At 42.5% G+C, this 15,211-nt stretch overlaps 1 protein-coding gene across 4 annotated transcripts in view; it reads right to left on the reverse strand.

Moving 5' to 3' along the window:
• Positions 1 to 574: 574 nt before the first annotated feature.
• RUFY1 (RUN and FYVE domain containing 1) overlaps positions 575 to 15,211 on the reverse strand; it is a 717,137-nt gene continuing 702,500 nt past the window's right edge. For all 4 annotated transcript variants that reach the window (XM_086931454.1, XM_086931453.1, XM_086931456.1 and 1 more), the window contains one exon: positions 575 to 2,330. In XM_086931454.1, coding sequence (XP_086787580.1) covers positions 2,187 to 2,330 — 144 coding nt within the window. In that variant the 3' untranslated portion in view covers positions 575 to 2,186. The remainder of the gene's footprint in view (positions 2,331 to 15,211) is intronic.

The raw sequence follows: 15,211 nt of genomic DNA on the forward strand, positions 1-15,211 counted from the left end.
TTGAAGTAAACTCTCCATTTGAAGCTAGCGGTGTCATCAATTAGTCTTGTAGTTAATTTGTTGTATTTATGCCACAAAGTATAGCATTTCCCAAACCAGAAAAAGGCCACACCATTTTAGCATCCCCGGATACGTTAGAAAATTGTTTACAAAAGTGATTTAATGTGATGCATGTTACAGAGAGAAACGTTAACATCCATTTGTTTAAAAAAAATGGTTTCCGGGTTTGAAGCACACTCGTTTTCATTGAGTAACTTAAGAGTTATCTACTATATGCATAGCATTCCCGCAGTCATTACTGGGTGGGGCTATCTTTAAAAACTGATAAATACACACAGTGGTGACGTATATAACATGACATATCCTGTTTAAGTACTAATTAACTGTAAAATTATTTGTTAGGGTTTTAAATAACTAAAACAACAAAATGGTTTTGACTGAGAAGTGACGTCGTCTTTTAAATGCTCCTGTGCCACCCGTAACAAATGTAGATCGCTCACCATGTGCCACATTCATTGTAGCTGACCTATAATCAAGCAAAGCCCCCAAAGAAAATACTGTTTGAGACATACGATTTGAAAATAAAGATGTCACTTTTATTATGCTGTGAAGCAAGAGATTGCAGCAATACACATTTCATCAACGACCCAAAGTTACAATTGACTTTTTTTGTATTATAAAGGCACATCATTTTACTGATACATATTCAGTAACACATGTTCATTTAAAGGATTTTTTTTAGGAAGCTAGCAGATTTCACTTAGCTTTTCAAAGTTAATATAAAATTACAAATCCCCAGCGTAGATATATTAAAAATAAATGTGAGATGTCAATGGATACCTAGGAAAATACAGAAAACGCATGATATGCTGCATTGTGAAATTTAGTTGTGCATTGCAAGTACTTATAAAAACATCCTCTTAACATTGGCTATTTAGAAAAACAATGAATTTTCAGTCTTATTTCAGTAAGCAGTTTAAAAAAATGTCGCAATCAAAATGTCATAATTTCCAAAAGTGTTAGTATTTTAATGTAAAAGTGTTGTTTCCCCCAACAGGAGAACCATTACCAAAATATGCAAAAGTTAAAGATGGGCTCATGAAGTACTGTCCACGTTCTATAGAAAAATTACTGCAATCGTTGATGTACAAAATGGCAACACATTATCATACTTGGATGCACCTTGAAGAGGCGGCCAAAGAGGTGACCCTACCTGTTACCTCAAGAGTATTTCAGAGGAATGCATATAGGCCCATAAATGGGGTCTTGAGAATATATACAATTAACCACAAGTTCTAGATTTCAAATATTAGCAGAATTGTAACAGGCTTTCTGGTGTAGTCCTACTCTTGTCCGTGTTTATTGGAAAATTGACCCATATATGGAAAACCTTTCTTTTAGCGAGAAAAAAAAAAAGAATCCCCTCTCACACCCAAATAGCTGATGATCTGTACATTAAGGAAAGTGAATTAGGCTTCTCTCCCTTTAAACATCAATTTCAGTAGCGAAAGAGGCAGGGCCCTCATTTGTTTGACTTGTCAGAAAGGTAGCTACCGGACTGTCGAATATAGGTGTGCTGTTCCGATAGACGTATAAATAAACCTGAACTTTACGATTTAAAAAATGCTCAAGCAACTTTGAAGTACAAGAAAAGCCTTTCAAATGTTTTGCCTTTTCTAGGCGAATATAATTGTCATTTTCCCAGAAGGTACCAATGTAGTGCATCATCAAAACGTAGTCCAATATGGCTACTAGCGGAGATCAGTGAACGATATTTTTTCAGTTTGAACATTACTTTAAAAGGCAGAAATTAAAATTGGACAACCCTTATTGTCAAAGTTGCTTGACGTTTTTTTAATGTGGAATAATCTTCAGTTGTATTTAACCCTTCACTGAACTTAATGCAAGGGGTGTCTATCCAAAGGGTGGCAACCCCAAGGGCCCTGCTCATAAGAATGATTCCCCTGGATAGAAGGTACAGAGATCATGCTTCGCCTTCCACCCTCTGGGACATGCAGGTACACCCTTAGGGAGTGCATCTTCTGTGCATGAACTCCCAGCTGCTTAGCCATGGCTTCAAAAGACGACAAAATGACAATAAGCTCCTCATTGGTGAAGGAAGGCAGCAACAGTGTTGGCTTCATAAAGGTCCTTGGCTTTCTTCGGGCTCCAGCGCATCCGCAGAGCTACGAAGAGGTAGACGAGCATCTTTGAAGGAGGAGATTGTGGCACACGTCACAGACCCGCACAGGTTTGGGGTAGGATGGAAGGGACAGTTCATTGCTTGAACAGCTGTTGCAAAAGATGTCCCCGCAGTTTCTGCAATGATGCTGTAAAAGATTGTAAAGAGGAAAAAATGAAATGCTTCAATTTCGAAGTGAACATATGAATTTGAACAAAATCCCTGTTTCTTATTGATGGTTTCACGTATAGTGGCTGCATCAATAGAGGTGTCTCAAAACACACACACATTCGCATACACCCTCCTATAAGGATTTTTCTACCAATTTAATTTAGAACTAAAATCAAACCAAGCTCTTCATTTAAATGAGGACATGTTTACCAGTTATTAATTCAGATTCATTTTTCACAAAACTAATATATTCCTTGCGGCCCACAGCATCACTCTGCAAAACTTGGCTGCTCAGTTGACCATGGCCTCTCTCTGGTTAACTAGGGTCATGAGCAGCATAGGATTTAATGGCACGTGAGCACATAATGTACTCTTTGGAAGGTGGAAACATCGGTTTACATTACACTTTGGGCCCCTTTAATACTCTGGATGGGGAACAAAATGAAAAGGTGACAGGCCCGGCTGTGTAAAGTGTCCTCCGCAGCTTCCCTTGAATACAATATATAGACGAATAGCTGGACGTGGCTTTTTGGCCCGAGAGTGGTACTTGGTGTGATTAATACCTCTCAAGAGCATTTTAGTACTTGTGTAATCTTGCCGGTGGTCAGGAAGTATTGTCAAAGAAATGCAGAACACAACAATGCTCAAGGCCATCTGAAGGTAGATGACGGAGGGAAGATGATGAAGAAGGTGAGACAGGTCACATCTATATTTTTTGTTTGATGAACTATTTAATATAGTGTTTGTGGACAAAAATGTGGTAGCAGGATGTATGTTGCCTCCTTTGTGATGCCAACTTGGAGGTCTACTTTTGATCTGAAAAATCAATAAAGGTTAAGATATAATAACTGGGATATATTCTTGCTTGTGCATCATAAAAAAATTGTCATCTGAATTGTAGTCTACATCTAGAAGCGCTCATATGTGTACTCCGAGAAATCGCAGAGTTGATGGGACCAGGTGTGGCAGGCCATGATGTCTAAGTGACTCAAGTCTCTCATGCAGAAACTTTCGATTTTATGCGACATCGGCTTAAAGTCGAAATTGCCCTTTGAGTTTGGAGTATCTTCCAACCATATTCTGTGATATCCACGTGGCCAAACTATAGTAATTCAGCAGCTGTTCCGTTGCGATCGAATACACTGGATTATGAAATACCAAAGCCAGGAGATGTAGATACATATTTATTTGCCTGCCTCCATAGTGCAGTCAATTCAATTAAAAAAACTTTATTCGGTTTTATAGTGCAGTCAAGAACATTTCCAAATACTGTGCCTCGATTTGGTCACTAATCTGTGGATTACCAGGGTTGGTCGAAAGGTTCACACAAAAGTCTTTGATCAGGGAATTACAAAGTGTTTCCATAGTCTGTATATTAGTTACCAAGCCTTGCTAGTAAAGTGCCGGCAAGTTACCCGTGCTGTGGAAGGCAGATGCCTCTGGAGAGCTACCCATGGCGTTAAGATTTGTTCCATGGTACCTTGTCGAAATTGTCAGTGTCTGGCAGATTGTTTGTCATCAGAAGGTTGTTTATTTATTTATTTATTTATTTGTAGGTTTGTATAGCGCTGGAATCAACTCACAGTGGAGTATCTCTGCGCTTTGACGCCAGAAGAACACCAGAAGATAGATGGGGGTGGGAGCTAAATTTCATTTTTGAACAGTAAGGTTTTTAATTGTTTCCGAAATTTTAAATGGTCTGTGCATTGTTTAAGTGACAGGGGGAGTTTGTTCCATAGAGTAGGTCCTACTATGGAAAGTGCCTTGCTCCAGTGTCTGGCTTTCTTGGCCTGTGGCACCAGCAAAAGAAGATTATTACTGGACCTAAGAGATCGAGTGGGGGTGTATGGAACAAATTTCTTTTCCAAATAGGCAGGCCCTTGTCCATTTAAGCACTTATGAATCAGGCAGCATGTTTTAAATTTCGTTCTCTGCCGGATTGAAAGCCAATGAAGTTGGTCAAGAAGGGGTTTGGAAGCAGTTCTGGGAAGGCATTAAGGACCAAACGAGCCGCAGTATTCTGGATGACTTGAAGTTTGGCCAACACCCCTTCATTGGCAGAAAGTAGTAGACCATTGCAATAATCAATCCTGCTTAGAACAAGTGCCTGAACTAAGGTTCTCCTCACCGAATCAGGCAGAAGAGGAAAGACCTTGCGCAGTAGGCTGATGGTATGAAAGCATAAACCTGAGATATAGTTGACATGTTGCTTGAGTGTCAGGTCTTGATCCAGACGGACCCTTAGATTCTTTACAATCGACTTGGGTTCAGGAACAACTCCCAAGTCGCTGGGCCACCAATCCGGGGACCAAAGCAGTTTAGCTTCTCCAAACAACATAACCTCAGTTTTACTGACGTTGCATTGAAGGCAGTTGGCCGACATCCATTGTGCCACTGCCTTCATACCGGCTGAAAAGGAGCTCTTCACTTCAGCGGAGATAGTTTTGAATGGGAAGAGGAGCTGCGTGTCATCAGCATATGACACGGGGATGAAACTATACTTACGCATCACTCTTGCCAGGGGTGCCACATAGATGTTGAAAAGAGTGGGGCTCAGACAAGAGCCCTGTGGCACCCCTTTGGAAATCTCTACCTCCGCTGACCGATACCCACCCATGTTGACACTCTGGGTGCGGCCGGATAGAAAGCTCTTTAGCCAGGCAAGGGCTTTATTTTTGATCCCGGCGTTCGACAACCGTCTGTGAAGATGGAGTGTCGAACGCCGCTGATAGATCTAACAAAACCAGGATCACTGAAAAGCCCTTGTCTTGGTACATGTGCAGATCGTCAGTCACAGATATCAAAGTGGACTCCGTGCTATGCCTCGGCCTAAACCCAGACTGAGAATAGTCAAGGACGTCGGCCAATTCAATATACTTGGATAGATGGAAATTTACATGCTTTTCAATTATTTTCCCAAGAAAGGGTAGCAATGAAATTGGCCTTAGATTAGCCAATTCAGTCCAAGGAATGGCGGTGTTTTTCCTAATGGGTCTGACGAGGGCTCTTTTCCATTCTTTAGGGACGTGGCCAGAACTAAGTGAAAGATTCACAAGTTGCTCAAAAATAGGAGAGAGCTGCTCTGTCAGAGCAGGTATTATCCTAGCTGGGATAATGTCATCCGGACTCCCACTTTTAATGTTGGTAGTCAGTGTAGAAATTTCCTCCAAAGAGATAGGGGGGAAAGATTCCAAAGAATGTATATCCTGTTTCAGCTCTGTATCAGCCTGGAAAAGTGCTGTTGTTGAGGAATCATTATTATTAACAGCACTGACTATTTTTTCATAAATTTTGTCAATTTTAGTGGTGAAGAAATGAGATATCTCGTCACACAGCTGTTGGGATGCTACTTCTACAGATTTGCATGCTGTAGGCTTGACAAAGGTTTGCAGAATTTGATAGAGAACTCTGGGGGAGTTTCCGGCATCGGCAATTTGTGCTGTTATATGCGTCTTTCGAGCTGTAAGAATCGCCTTATGGTAAATAGAAAGTGAGTCCCAATATCTCTTTTTGTCTTCTGCCAAGTGAGTGGTTCTCCATCTCTTCTCTAACTTCCTAGCAGAATGTTTCAATGTTCTTAGGTGATCAGAAAACCACACTTCCTGTTTAGCGGCTGGTCGGGGTTTGAATTGTCTCAAAGGGGCTATTTCATCAATGGCTTTTTTGGTCGCCCTACCGAATTTAATTAGTGCCATATCAATACTTTCACTAGGAAGAATAATGGGTGCAATAAACTTCTCTTCAAAGGAACTGTCTGTGACTTTATGCCACTGTCTACGAACAGTGGGAGTGAGATCTGCTGCGTCATGACGGTCTCAGGAAGCGGAGTATAAAATTCCACAACAAAATGATCGGTCCAGCTGACCTGATCCGCAGGTAAACAAGAGACCAATGGAGAATTAGATAAGATCAGGTCCAATGTATGGCCAGCTATGTGAGTAGGTCCAGAGTTTTGTTTACTTAGACCTAATAGTGACAAATCTGCTAGCAAAACTTGCGCCTCACTACAGTCGGATCTCTCGCTGTGAACATTAAAGTCCCCTACTAATGTGAAGTTACTGTCATTATTGACACAGGGAGCTAACAACTCGATCAGAAGGTTCGAAAAGCCTGTACAAGGGCCAGGAGGGCGATAAACTAAGGCACCTATCTGACAGTCTTTGGGCGAATATGTTAGTTTAAAGACTAACAGTTCAATTTCTGTGGTCGTCAGTTCCTCCAGGATTTTGCTGGAGATCTCTTGTTTATATACAATGGCGATTCCTCCGCCGTTTTTAATGGGACGGTCTAGTCTAGTTATTTTATAATTGTTAGGAACTCCCAGCGTGATAGCGGGAGTAGAGTATGGTTTCAGCCATGTTTCAGTAAGATAGCATAGGTCAGGTTGTTTAGAGGAGATTAAATCCCAGACCTGGGCGGAGTGTTTTGGGAGCGATCTGATATTACAGAGAATGTTTTTCCGTCCCACTCGGATGATGGGGTCAGTAGTGACATGATTGACAGTGGAATTATATGGCATATGACACCTAGCACTACTTTCACTGGGGACCTTTGAAATAATGTCGAACTGGGAGTGACAGTGTAAACATGAAAAAGGACCTTCAACCTGTGGGCGAACACTGTCTCCACAGCCCGGCGATGTTAGAGATCTAAGGTTTAGCAGTACCTGAGATGTATAAGTAAGTCTCCTATCCTCATGGCTAGGCATATCTGCAGGTGTAGACACCCTGGCACCTAGCCCCGTCCTGTCGCGGACGGGCGCAGACGGGCTTCTCTCTGGCTTGTCTCAGGCGCGTTCACTGGCGCTTCCCTTGGCGCGTTCACTGGCGCTTTCCTTGGCGCGATCGCTGCGCGCTCAGGGTGACGAGAGGGCTAAGTAGCCCCTCCTAACAGATGGCTAGACCGCTAACCGCTCCGCGAACGCGGAAAGCGGAAGTGGTGTTTTTTCGGTGAAACGCGACCTAGTGTTCCCCCAGCAATAGTATGGTGTTAACGGCGAACTGGGTGTGCAATAGAGCTTTTACTGAAGTGTTGGATGCAGCAGGTAAATAGTAAAGTAAAACAAAGAATACAATTCCTAATTATTTCGATTATTAAAATGCTCAAATCCAATATTTAAAATGATGTTAGGAGCGCTGGCAGGCGTCAAGCGGCTCGGTCGACACTGCCACTGTCTCCCTTACCACCGTCGGCGGCCGGCTCCTCGCTGCCTAAGTAGCCCCTCCTAACAGATGGCTAGACCGCTAACCGCTCCGCGAACGCGGAAAGCGGAAGTGGTGTTTTTTCGGTGAAACGCGACCTAGTGTTCCCCCAGCAATAGTATGGTGTTAGCGGCGAACTGGGTGTGCAGTAGAGCTTTTACTGAAGTGTTGGATGCAGCAGGTAAATAGTAAAGTAAAACAAAGAACACAATTCCTGATTATTTCGATTATTAAAATGCTCAAATCCAATATTTAAAATGATGTTAGGAGCGCTGGCAGGCGTCAAGCGGCTCGGTCGACACTGCCACTGTCTCCCTTACCACCGTCGGCGGCCGGCTCCTCGCTGCCTAAGTAGCCCCTCCTAACAGATGGCTAGACCGCTAACCGCTCCGCGAACGCGGAAAGCGGAAGTGGTGTTTTTTCGGTGAAACGCGACCTAGTGTTCCCCCAGCAATAGTATGGTGTTAGCGGCGAACTGGGTGTGCAATAGAGCTTTTACTGAAGTGTTGGATGCAGCAGGTAAATAGTAAAGTAAAACAAAGAATACAATTCCTAATTATTTCGATTATTAAAATGCTCAAATCCAATATTTACATAACAATTGTTGCCTGCGCACACCCTTTTCTATGACTGGTACTCTATGTATAATAAACTATTTTCAACCAAGTGTGTGTGCTGTTTGGTTGGAAGGCAGCCAGTCCTAATTGTATATCAACATCTGGTGGAAACTCCACTACTATGCCAAACGCACTACTCAATTTAAAGTATAACAATGGTAAACTGTGATCTGTTAGGTTAGACTACCAAGTAATCACTCAAAGAATAACATTTTGTAAAAATGTTTATACTATTTGAATCTATGAATCCTTTTACAATATCAAAAAACACTCAATGGCATGATAATACATGAAGTGTAGTAAATCCAAAAACAAAAGCATCGTCATGAAGCTGTCAAAAAAACATTATCATGAAATTTTCCAACTAAGTAATTTAAATGTAAGAATCAGCACTTATAAAACTCACGATGCATGATCACAACTAGAATAAGGCCATGATCACAACAAATAGAAGACCCAATGCATTTCGGGAAACTCCCTTCTTCAGGGACACTGTGAAAGAAATGAAAACATAGCATCAACAATCTATATGAATAGTAATATCAATTTTGACTCATTGATGATCAATGCAACAAATTCACTGAATAGTTAACATCACTAAATAGCAGTTCAAAAAACATACTGGAAGCACTGTTAAAAATGACGGAGGTAGCTAGAAGATGAGCTTCTTTCTAGGTCAATGGAAACCATGAGGAGTGAGGAAAACAAAAGGAGCAATGAACCTTTAGATAAACCGCCACCATTGGGTGAAAAAAATAGTTATAAAAGCTTGTGTGTTGAATTCCAAAGACTGCCTTACACCATTGTGCTAACAAAAGGCTTAATGGCGCTACGTCAAGTAGTACTCACTTAAAACTCAAAAGTGCTGTAGTAATCGAACATGGTACAGGGTTGCAAATGAGACACTGCAGATCTGTAGTTAAACGGCAAACACAAGACAAAGTGCCTTAGAAAAGGAAGAACAGCCCAAGATTTGGTCTTATCACTATACTACAGTAGTGCTCAATAACTTACTGCATGGACAAGCTGCTCACTATGACGACTGGTGTTTAAAAATGTATGCATGTATCCACTGCCACTCAATTAGATGCTCACGAAACTCAAGCTTGAGTGTCTACCTGCAATATCAGAACAAAATTTATCAAATGGTACACTGACATGAATAACCTGAATCCTTTCTAGTGTACTGAGGATAATCCCAAAACTTATCACACCATAACACATGTAGCGTTCTCTCGCTGCTAGTTCCAATTCTGCTCAGGACAGTATGAATACAAAAATATAATCACAACCTCTAGAAGATACTGAAAAACACTATTATTATACAAACGTTTTACGCTTTATGCCGGGTATCTAGATAGTTACTACTGACACACGCTAATTGTAACCAAAGAACCTTTCTCACCAAATGCGTGCGACGTGTCCCTATTAATCCCACAATTCCACTTCTGCTTAAAATTGTATGTAGCTAATGCGTAATCACAACCTGCAATAAATGAGGTAACAGCATTTTACCTCATTTATCTCTATCACACGTCGCACGCATTTGGTGAGAAAGGTTCTTTGGTTACAATTAGCGTGTGTCAGTAGTAACTATCTAGATACCCGGCATAAAGCGTAAAACGTTTGTATAATAATAGCGTTTTTCAGTATCTACTAGAGGTTGTGATTATATTTTAGTATTCATACTGTTCTGAGCAGAATTGGAACTAGCAGCGAGAGGGACACGCTACATGTGTTATGGTGTGATAAGTTTTGGGATTATCCTCAGTACACTAGAAAGGATTCAGGTTATTCATGTCAGTGTACCATTTGATAATGTTGTTCTGATATTGCAGGTAGACACTCAAGCTTGAGTTTCGTGAGCATCTAATTGAGTGGCAGTGGATACATACATACATTTTTAAACACCAGTCGTCATAGTGAGCAGCTTGTCCATGCAGTAAGTTATTGAGCATGACTGTAGTATAGTGATAAGACCAAATCTTGGGATGTTCTTCTTTTTTCTAAGGCACTTTGTCTTGTGTTTGCCGTTTAACTACAGATCTGCAGTGTCTCATTTGCAACCCTGTACCATGTTCGATTACTACAGCACTTTTGAGTTTTAAGTGAGTACTACTTGACGTAGCTCCATTAAGCCTTTTGTTAGCACAATGGTGTAAGGCAGTCTTTGGAATTCAACACACAAGCTTTTATAACTATTTTTTTCACCCAATGGTGGCGGTTTATCTAAAGGTTCATTGCTCCTTTTGTTTTCCTCACTCCTCATGGTTTCCATTGACCTAGAAAGAAGCTCATCTTCTAGCTACCTCCGTCATTTTTAACAGTGCTTCCAGTATGTTTTTTGAACTGCTATTTAGTGATGTTAACTATTCAATGAATTTGTTGCATTGATCATCAATGAGTCAAAATTGTTATTACTATTCATATAGATTGTTGATGCTATGTTTTCATTTCTTTCACAGTGCCCCTGAAGAAGGGAGTTTCCCGAAATGCATTGGGCCTTCTATTTGTTGTGATCATGGCCTTATTCTAGTTGTGATCATGCATCATGAGTTTTATAAGTGCTGATTCTTACATTTAAATTACTTAGTTGGAAAATTTCATGATAATGTTTTTTTGACAGCTTCATGACGATGCTTTTGTTTTTGGATTTACTACACTTCATGTATTATCATGTCATTGAGTGTTTTTTGATATTGTAAAAGGATTCATAGATTCAAATAGTATAAACATTTTTACAAAATGTTATTCTTTGAGTGATTACTTGGTAGTCTAACCTAACAGATCACAGTTTACCATTGTTATACTTTAAATTGAGTAGTGCGTTTGGCATACTAGTGGACTTTCCACCAGATTGTGTGTCATGCCTGACAAGTGTTTTCTGGTGAACAGGATATTTCTCTCTAATAAATCTTCCCAAAACGTTTGGGTTTATAGGACGTGTTTAGTACAAAGCTTTTTGTAAGTGAACTGGATCCCATGTCTGTTACCCTCCGCAGCAGGGACACAAGTACCAGATGCTTTTCCATGAGCTCTGTGACGTTCATATGCGGGAGCCTTTCTTGTAATGTCCCATGCTATTTCAAGATAGATATCCTCTCTTTGCCAGTGACCGTTTTGTCAGTGTCTGTCCTTACTTTGGGTCTTGCAAGGCAGACCTCCCCGGAGACTGCGCTGTTCAGAGGTAAATAAGGAATTTACGCTATGGTCCGCTGGGATACAACCTGGGAAAAAAAACAAGACCTTCCCTGTAACTTAAGATGTCCGCGAAAGTTCATTGGTTCCTTGCGGTTTAGTCTATATATGAACCAAGTGGTACCAAGAGTGTTTCTCTTTAACTCACAGATGATATCTTCTTGGTCTCTAAGCCACCAAGAGGCCCACAGAAATAATTAGATACATTTGCTGAGTTCTGCAGGCTAAAGGGCCCAGTCATCAACAATGCTAAAACTCAGCTGAATTTGGGGAAAACCTTTGGCGCCAATAATGGCTGTGAGAAAAACACTTGACAGGTTAACCATAAAAGAGAGGAACTTTCCGTGCCTTGGATGGATATGTGACACTCGTGGGCATATTAACTAAAACTTCACACAAAGTTACTGTGCTGCATTGCGTGAAACAGAGAGAGTAGAAATGCACCATATACATGTCCGGACTGGCTGTAGCGGGCACCAGGCATTTCCGAGGAGGGTCGCTAGGGTGGGGGCCGGTTCTGGGCCCCCATGGGGCCATTTTTTTTACAGGGCAGTTTTTGCAGCTTAGCTGCAATATCGCCCGTAACAAAATCTCCCAAAATCGGCCCTGTCAAACAGCTCGGCCGCACCCCAACCCCCATGGGGGCCGGCCGAGCACTTTGCCAGGGCTGGTTTTGGTTCCCAGTCCGGCCCGGACCATATCTACTAAGATATGGGGCACTTGAGGCTGCCTAGCACCAACGCAGGCATCCTTGAGCTTTGCTGCAAAGGTGCCTGTGTTACAAGTACATTTGCTTTTGTACAGGGAGGGATACTTTCTGCACAAAAACAATCCTTAAAGGCATTTTTCTTTTTCTATGTATGATGTGGAATGCATCACAAATAGAAAAAGCAAGTAACAAGGAGAAGTAAAGGTATTTCTCCCTGTCAGGGATGCGCACCATACTGGTGCAATCCCAAGTTTACTGACCTTAGTAGATCAGGGATTAAATCAAAATCCATAGGTGGATGCATGGGAAGGCCCATGCTCCATCCATGGAGCGCTGCCCTAAGCAAAGTAACACATGCCAGAGGCGATATGTGCTGCTTTTTTTTTCAAATTCAAAGCCAACAAAGGTACCGCAAATTGGCCCTTGCGCGACTTTATAAATCTCTACTAACATTTTGCTTCATGGCTCCGCCAAAAAAGTGGAGCAGACACAACACAAAATGTTAGTAGGTCTGCGCCTAGGCATTCTCTATCACCAGCACAATATCTTATTTCTGCAGGAACAGTATGATGTTTTGAAGGGCAACTACACAAAATTATTATGCACTGAGCAATTCGTTTTTAAACCACAAAATCATATATCTACTATTGGCATCCACTGCCTGACATTTTCTTTATTATGAAATGCCTATAAAACATTCCCTCCTTCCTTTATTAGGGCCGACTACCGTTTCACAGTTTTACTATTATTTTCTTTTTTTTACTAACTCAGACGAAATGTTATTAACAACAAGTTACATACCTTTAGTAACTATCTTTCCGGACGTTGCTTTACTCGGACATTCCTCACCCTTTAAACTATTCCATACTGGATCTAGAAACTTTGTAATAGCTCGCAGCGCAACTAAGTGAGATAGTGGGGCCAGTGGTGGCTGGCACAGGTAAGTGCAGTGGGGTGGGGGAAGTCAACAGACGTCAGAATAGGTATAATTAAATAAATAACATCGAAATCGGCGTCTGTCCACTTCCTTCCTCTGCCGCACCCCACCACACCATGCTTACCTGTGCTGGCCGCCACTGAGTGGGGCTCTGGTAGCAGTTGCAAATCCTTCCTTCTGACATGCCAATGCATAGGCATAGAAGGTGCTACCCTATGTGTTGATGGCAATTCCCCATCCTTTTTCCACACCCTCAGAGGCTAAGAGAAGACCAACGTGATTATACACTTAAAACTTTGGACCACAGTGGCAGTGGCAATTTACAAGGAAGCGCATCTGAGGAAAGCTTATTGCTGAAACGCGTCATGCCAAACCTTGACCAATAAAGAATCTTGTTTTGAATCCAGCGTGCCCCCTCGTCTATCTTATGGAAGAGAGACAGCCTGTGGAAATACTAGCGAGGAGCAATACCGTGAGAGGGAGGCACCTTCCGAAGTATCCGGTGTGTCACGTGTAGGTGTGGACTAGGAAGCATCTGGATCGCCCTACATCACCAGGCATTACAATTCCGCTATCAAAGATAGTCCATGACCTACATGGATAGACACCACTACTTGAGAGATGTCACGGACCTGCAATTGTCGGCGGTGTAAAGGCTGGAAGTTTGGAGACAATAACGGATACAAAACTTCGCCCAGGAATACACTGCGCATCCGTACCTGATCTCATTTGCAGCCAGCCTCAACCATGGGGAATGAAGGGAATCTGGCTGATGGACCCCACATCGCAGCACGTTGGTAAAGCAAACTGCACTCTGGGAGTTGTAGTTTCACGTGGTGGATTACTGAGGCGGTCCTCCCAAATGACAAGCAGGTGTGCAAGCAGATCTACTTTAGATTCCAGAACACTTAAAACTTTGGACCGCAGTGGCAGTGGTAATTTACAAGGAAGCGCATCTGAGGAAAGCTTATTGCTGAAACGCGTCATGCCAAACCTTGACCAATAAAGAATCTTGTTTTGAATCCAGCGTGCCCCCTCGTCTATCTTATGGAAGAGAGACAGCCTGTGGAAATACTAGCGAGGAGCAATACCGTGAGAGGGAGGCACCTTCCGAAGTATCCGGTGTGTCACGTCTAGGTGTGGACTAGGAAGCACCTGGATCGCCCTACATCACCAGGCATTACAATTCCGCTATCAAAGATAGTCCATGACCTACATGGATAGACACCACTACTTGAGAGATGTCACGGACCTGCAATTGTCGGCGGTGTAAAGGCTGGAAGTTTGGAGACAATAACGGATACAAAACTTCGCCCAGGAATACACTGCGCATCCGTACCTGATCTCATTTGCAGCCAGCCTCAACCATGGGGAATGAAGGGAATCTGGCTGATGGACCCCACATCGCAGCACGTTGGTAAAGCAAACTGCACTCTGGGAGTTGTAGTTTCACGTGGTGGATTACTGAGGCGGTCCTCCCAAATGACAAGCAGGTGTGCAAGCAGATCTACTTTAGATTCCAGAACACTTAAAACTTTGGACCGCAGTGGCAGTGGTAATTTACAAGGAAGCGCATCTGAGGAAAGCTTATTGCTGAAACGCGTCATGCCAAACCTTGACCAATAAAGAATCTTGTTTTGAATCCAGCGTGCCCCCTCGTCTATCTTATGGAAGAGAGACAGCCTGTGGAAATACTAGCGAGGAGCAATACCGTGAGAGGGAGGCACCTTCCGAAGTATCCGGTGTGTCACGTCTAGGTGTGGACTAGGAAGCCTCTGGATCGCCCTACATCACCAGGCATTACAATTCCGCTATCAAAGATAGTCCATGACCTACATGGATAGACACCACTACTTGAGAGATGTCACAAACCTGTAATTGTCGGCGATGTAAAGGTTGGAAGTTTGGAGACAATAACGGATACAAAACTTCGCCCAGGAACACACTGCGCATCCTTACCTGATCTCATTTGCAGCCAGCCTCAACCATGGGGAATGATGGGAATCTGGCTGACGGACCGCACATCGCAGCACGTTGGTGAAAGCAAACTGCACTCTGGGAGTGGTAGTTCCACGTGGTGGATTACGGAGGCGGCTCCTCCCAAATGACAAGCAGGTGTGCAAGCAGATCAACTTTAGTTGCCAGAACACTTAAAACTTTGGACCGCAGTGGCAGTGGCAATTTACAAGGAATCGC

This window comes from Lissotriton vulgaris, chromosome 7 (genome assembly GCF_964263255.1).
Source record: "Lissotriton vulgaris chromosome 7, aLisVul1.2, whole genome shotgun sequence".
Classification (NCBI taxonomy): Eukaryota; Metazoa; Chordata; class Amphibia; order Caudata; family Salamandridae; genus Lissotriton; species Lissotriton vulgaris.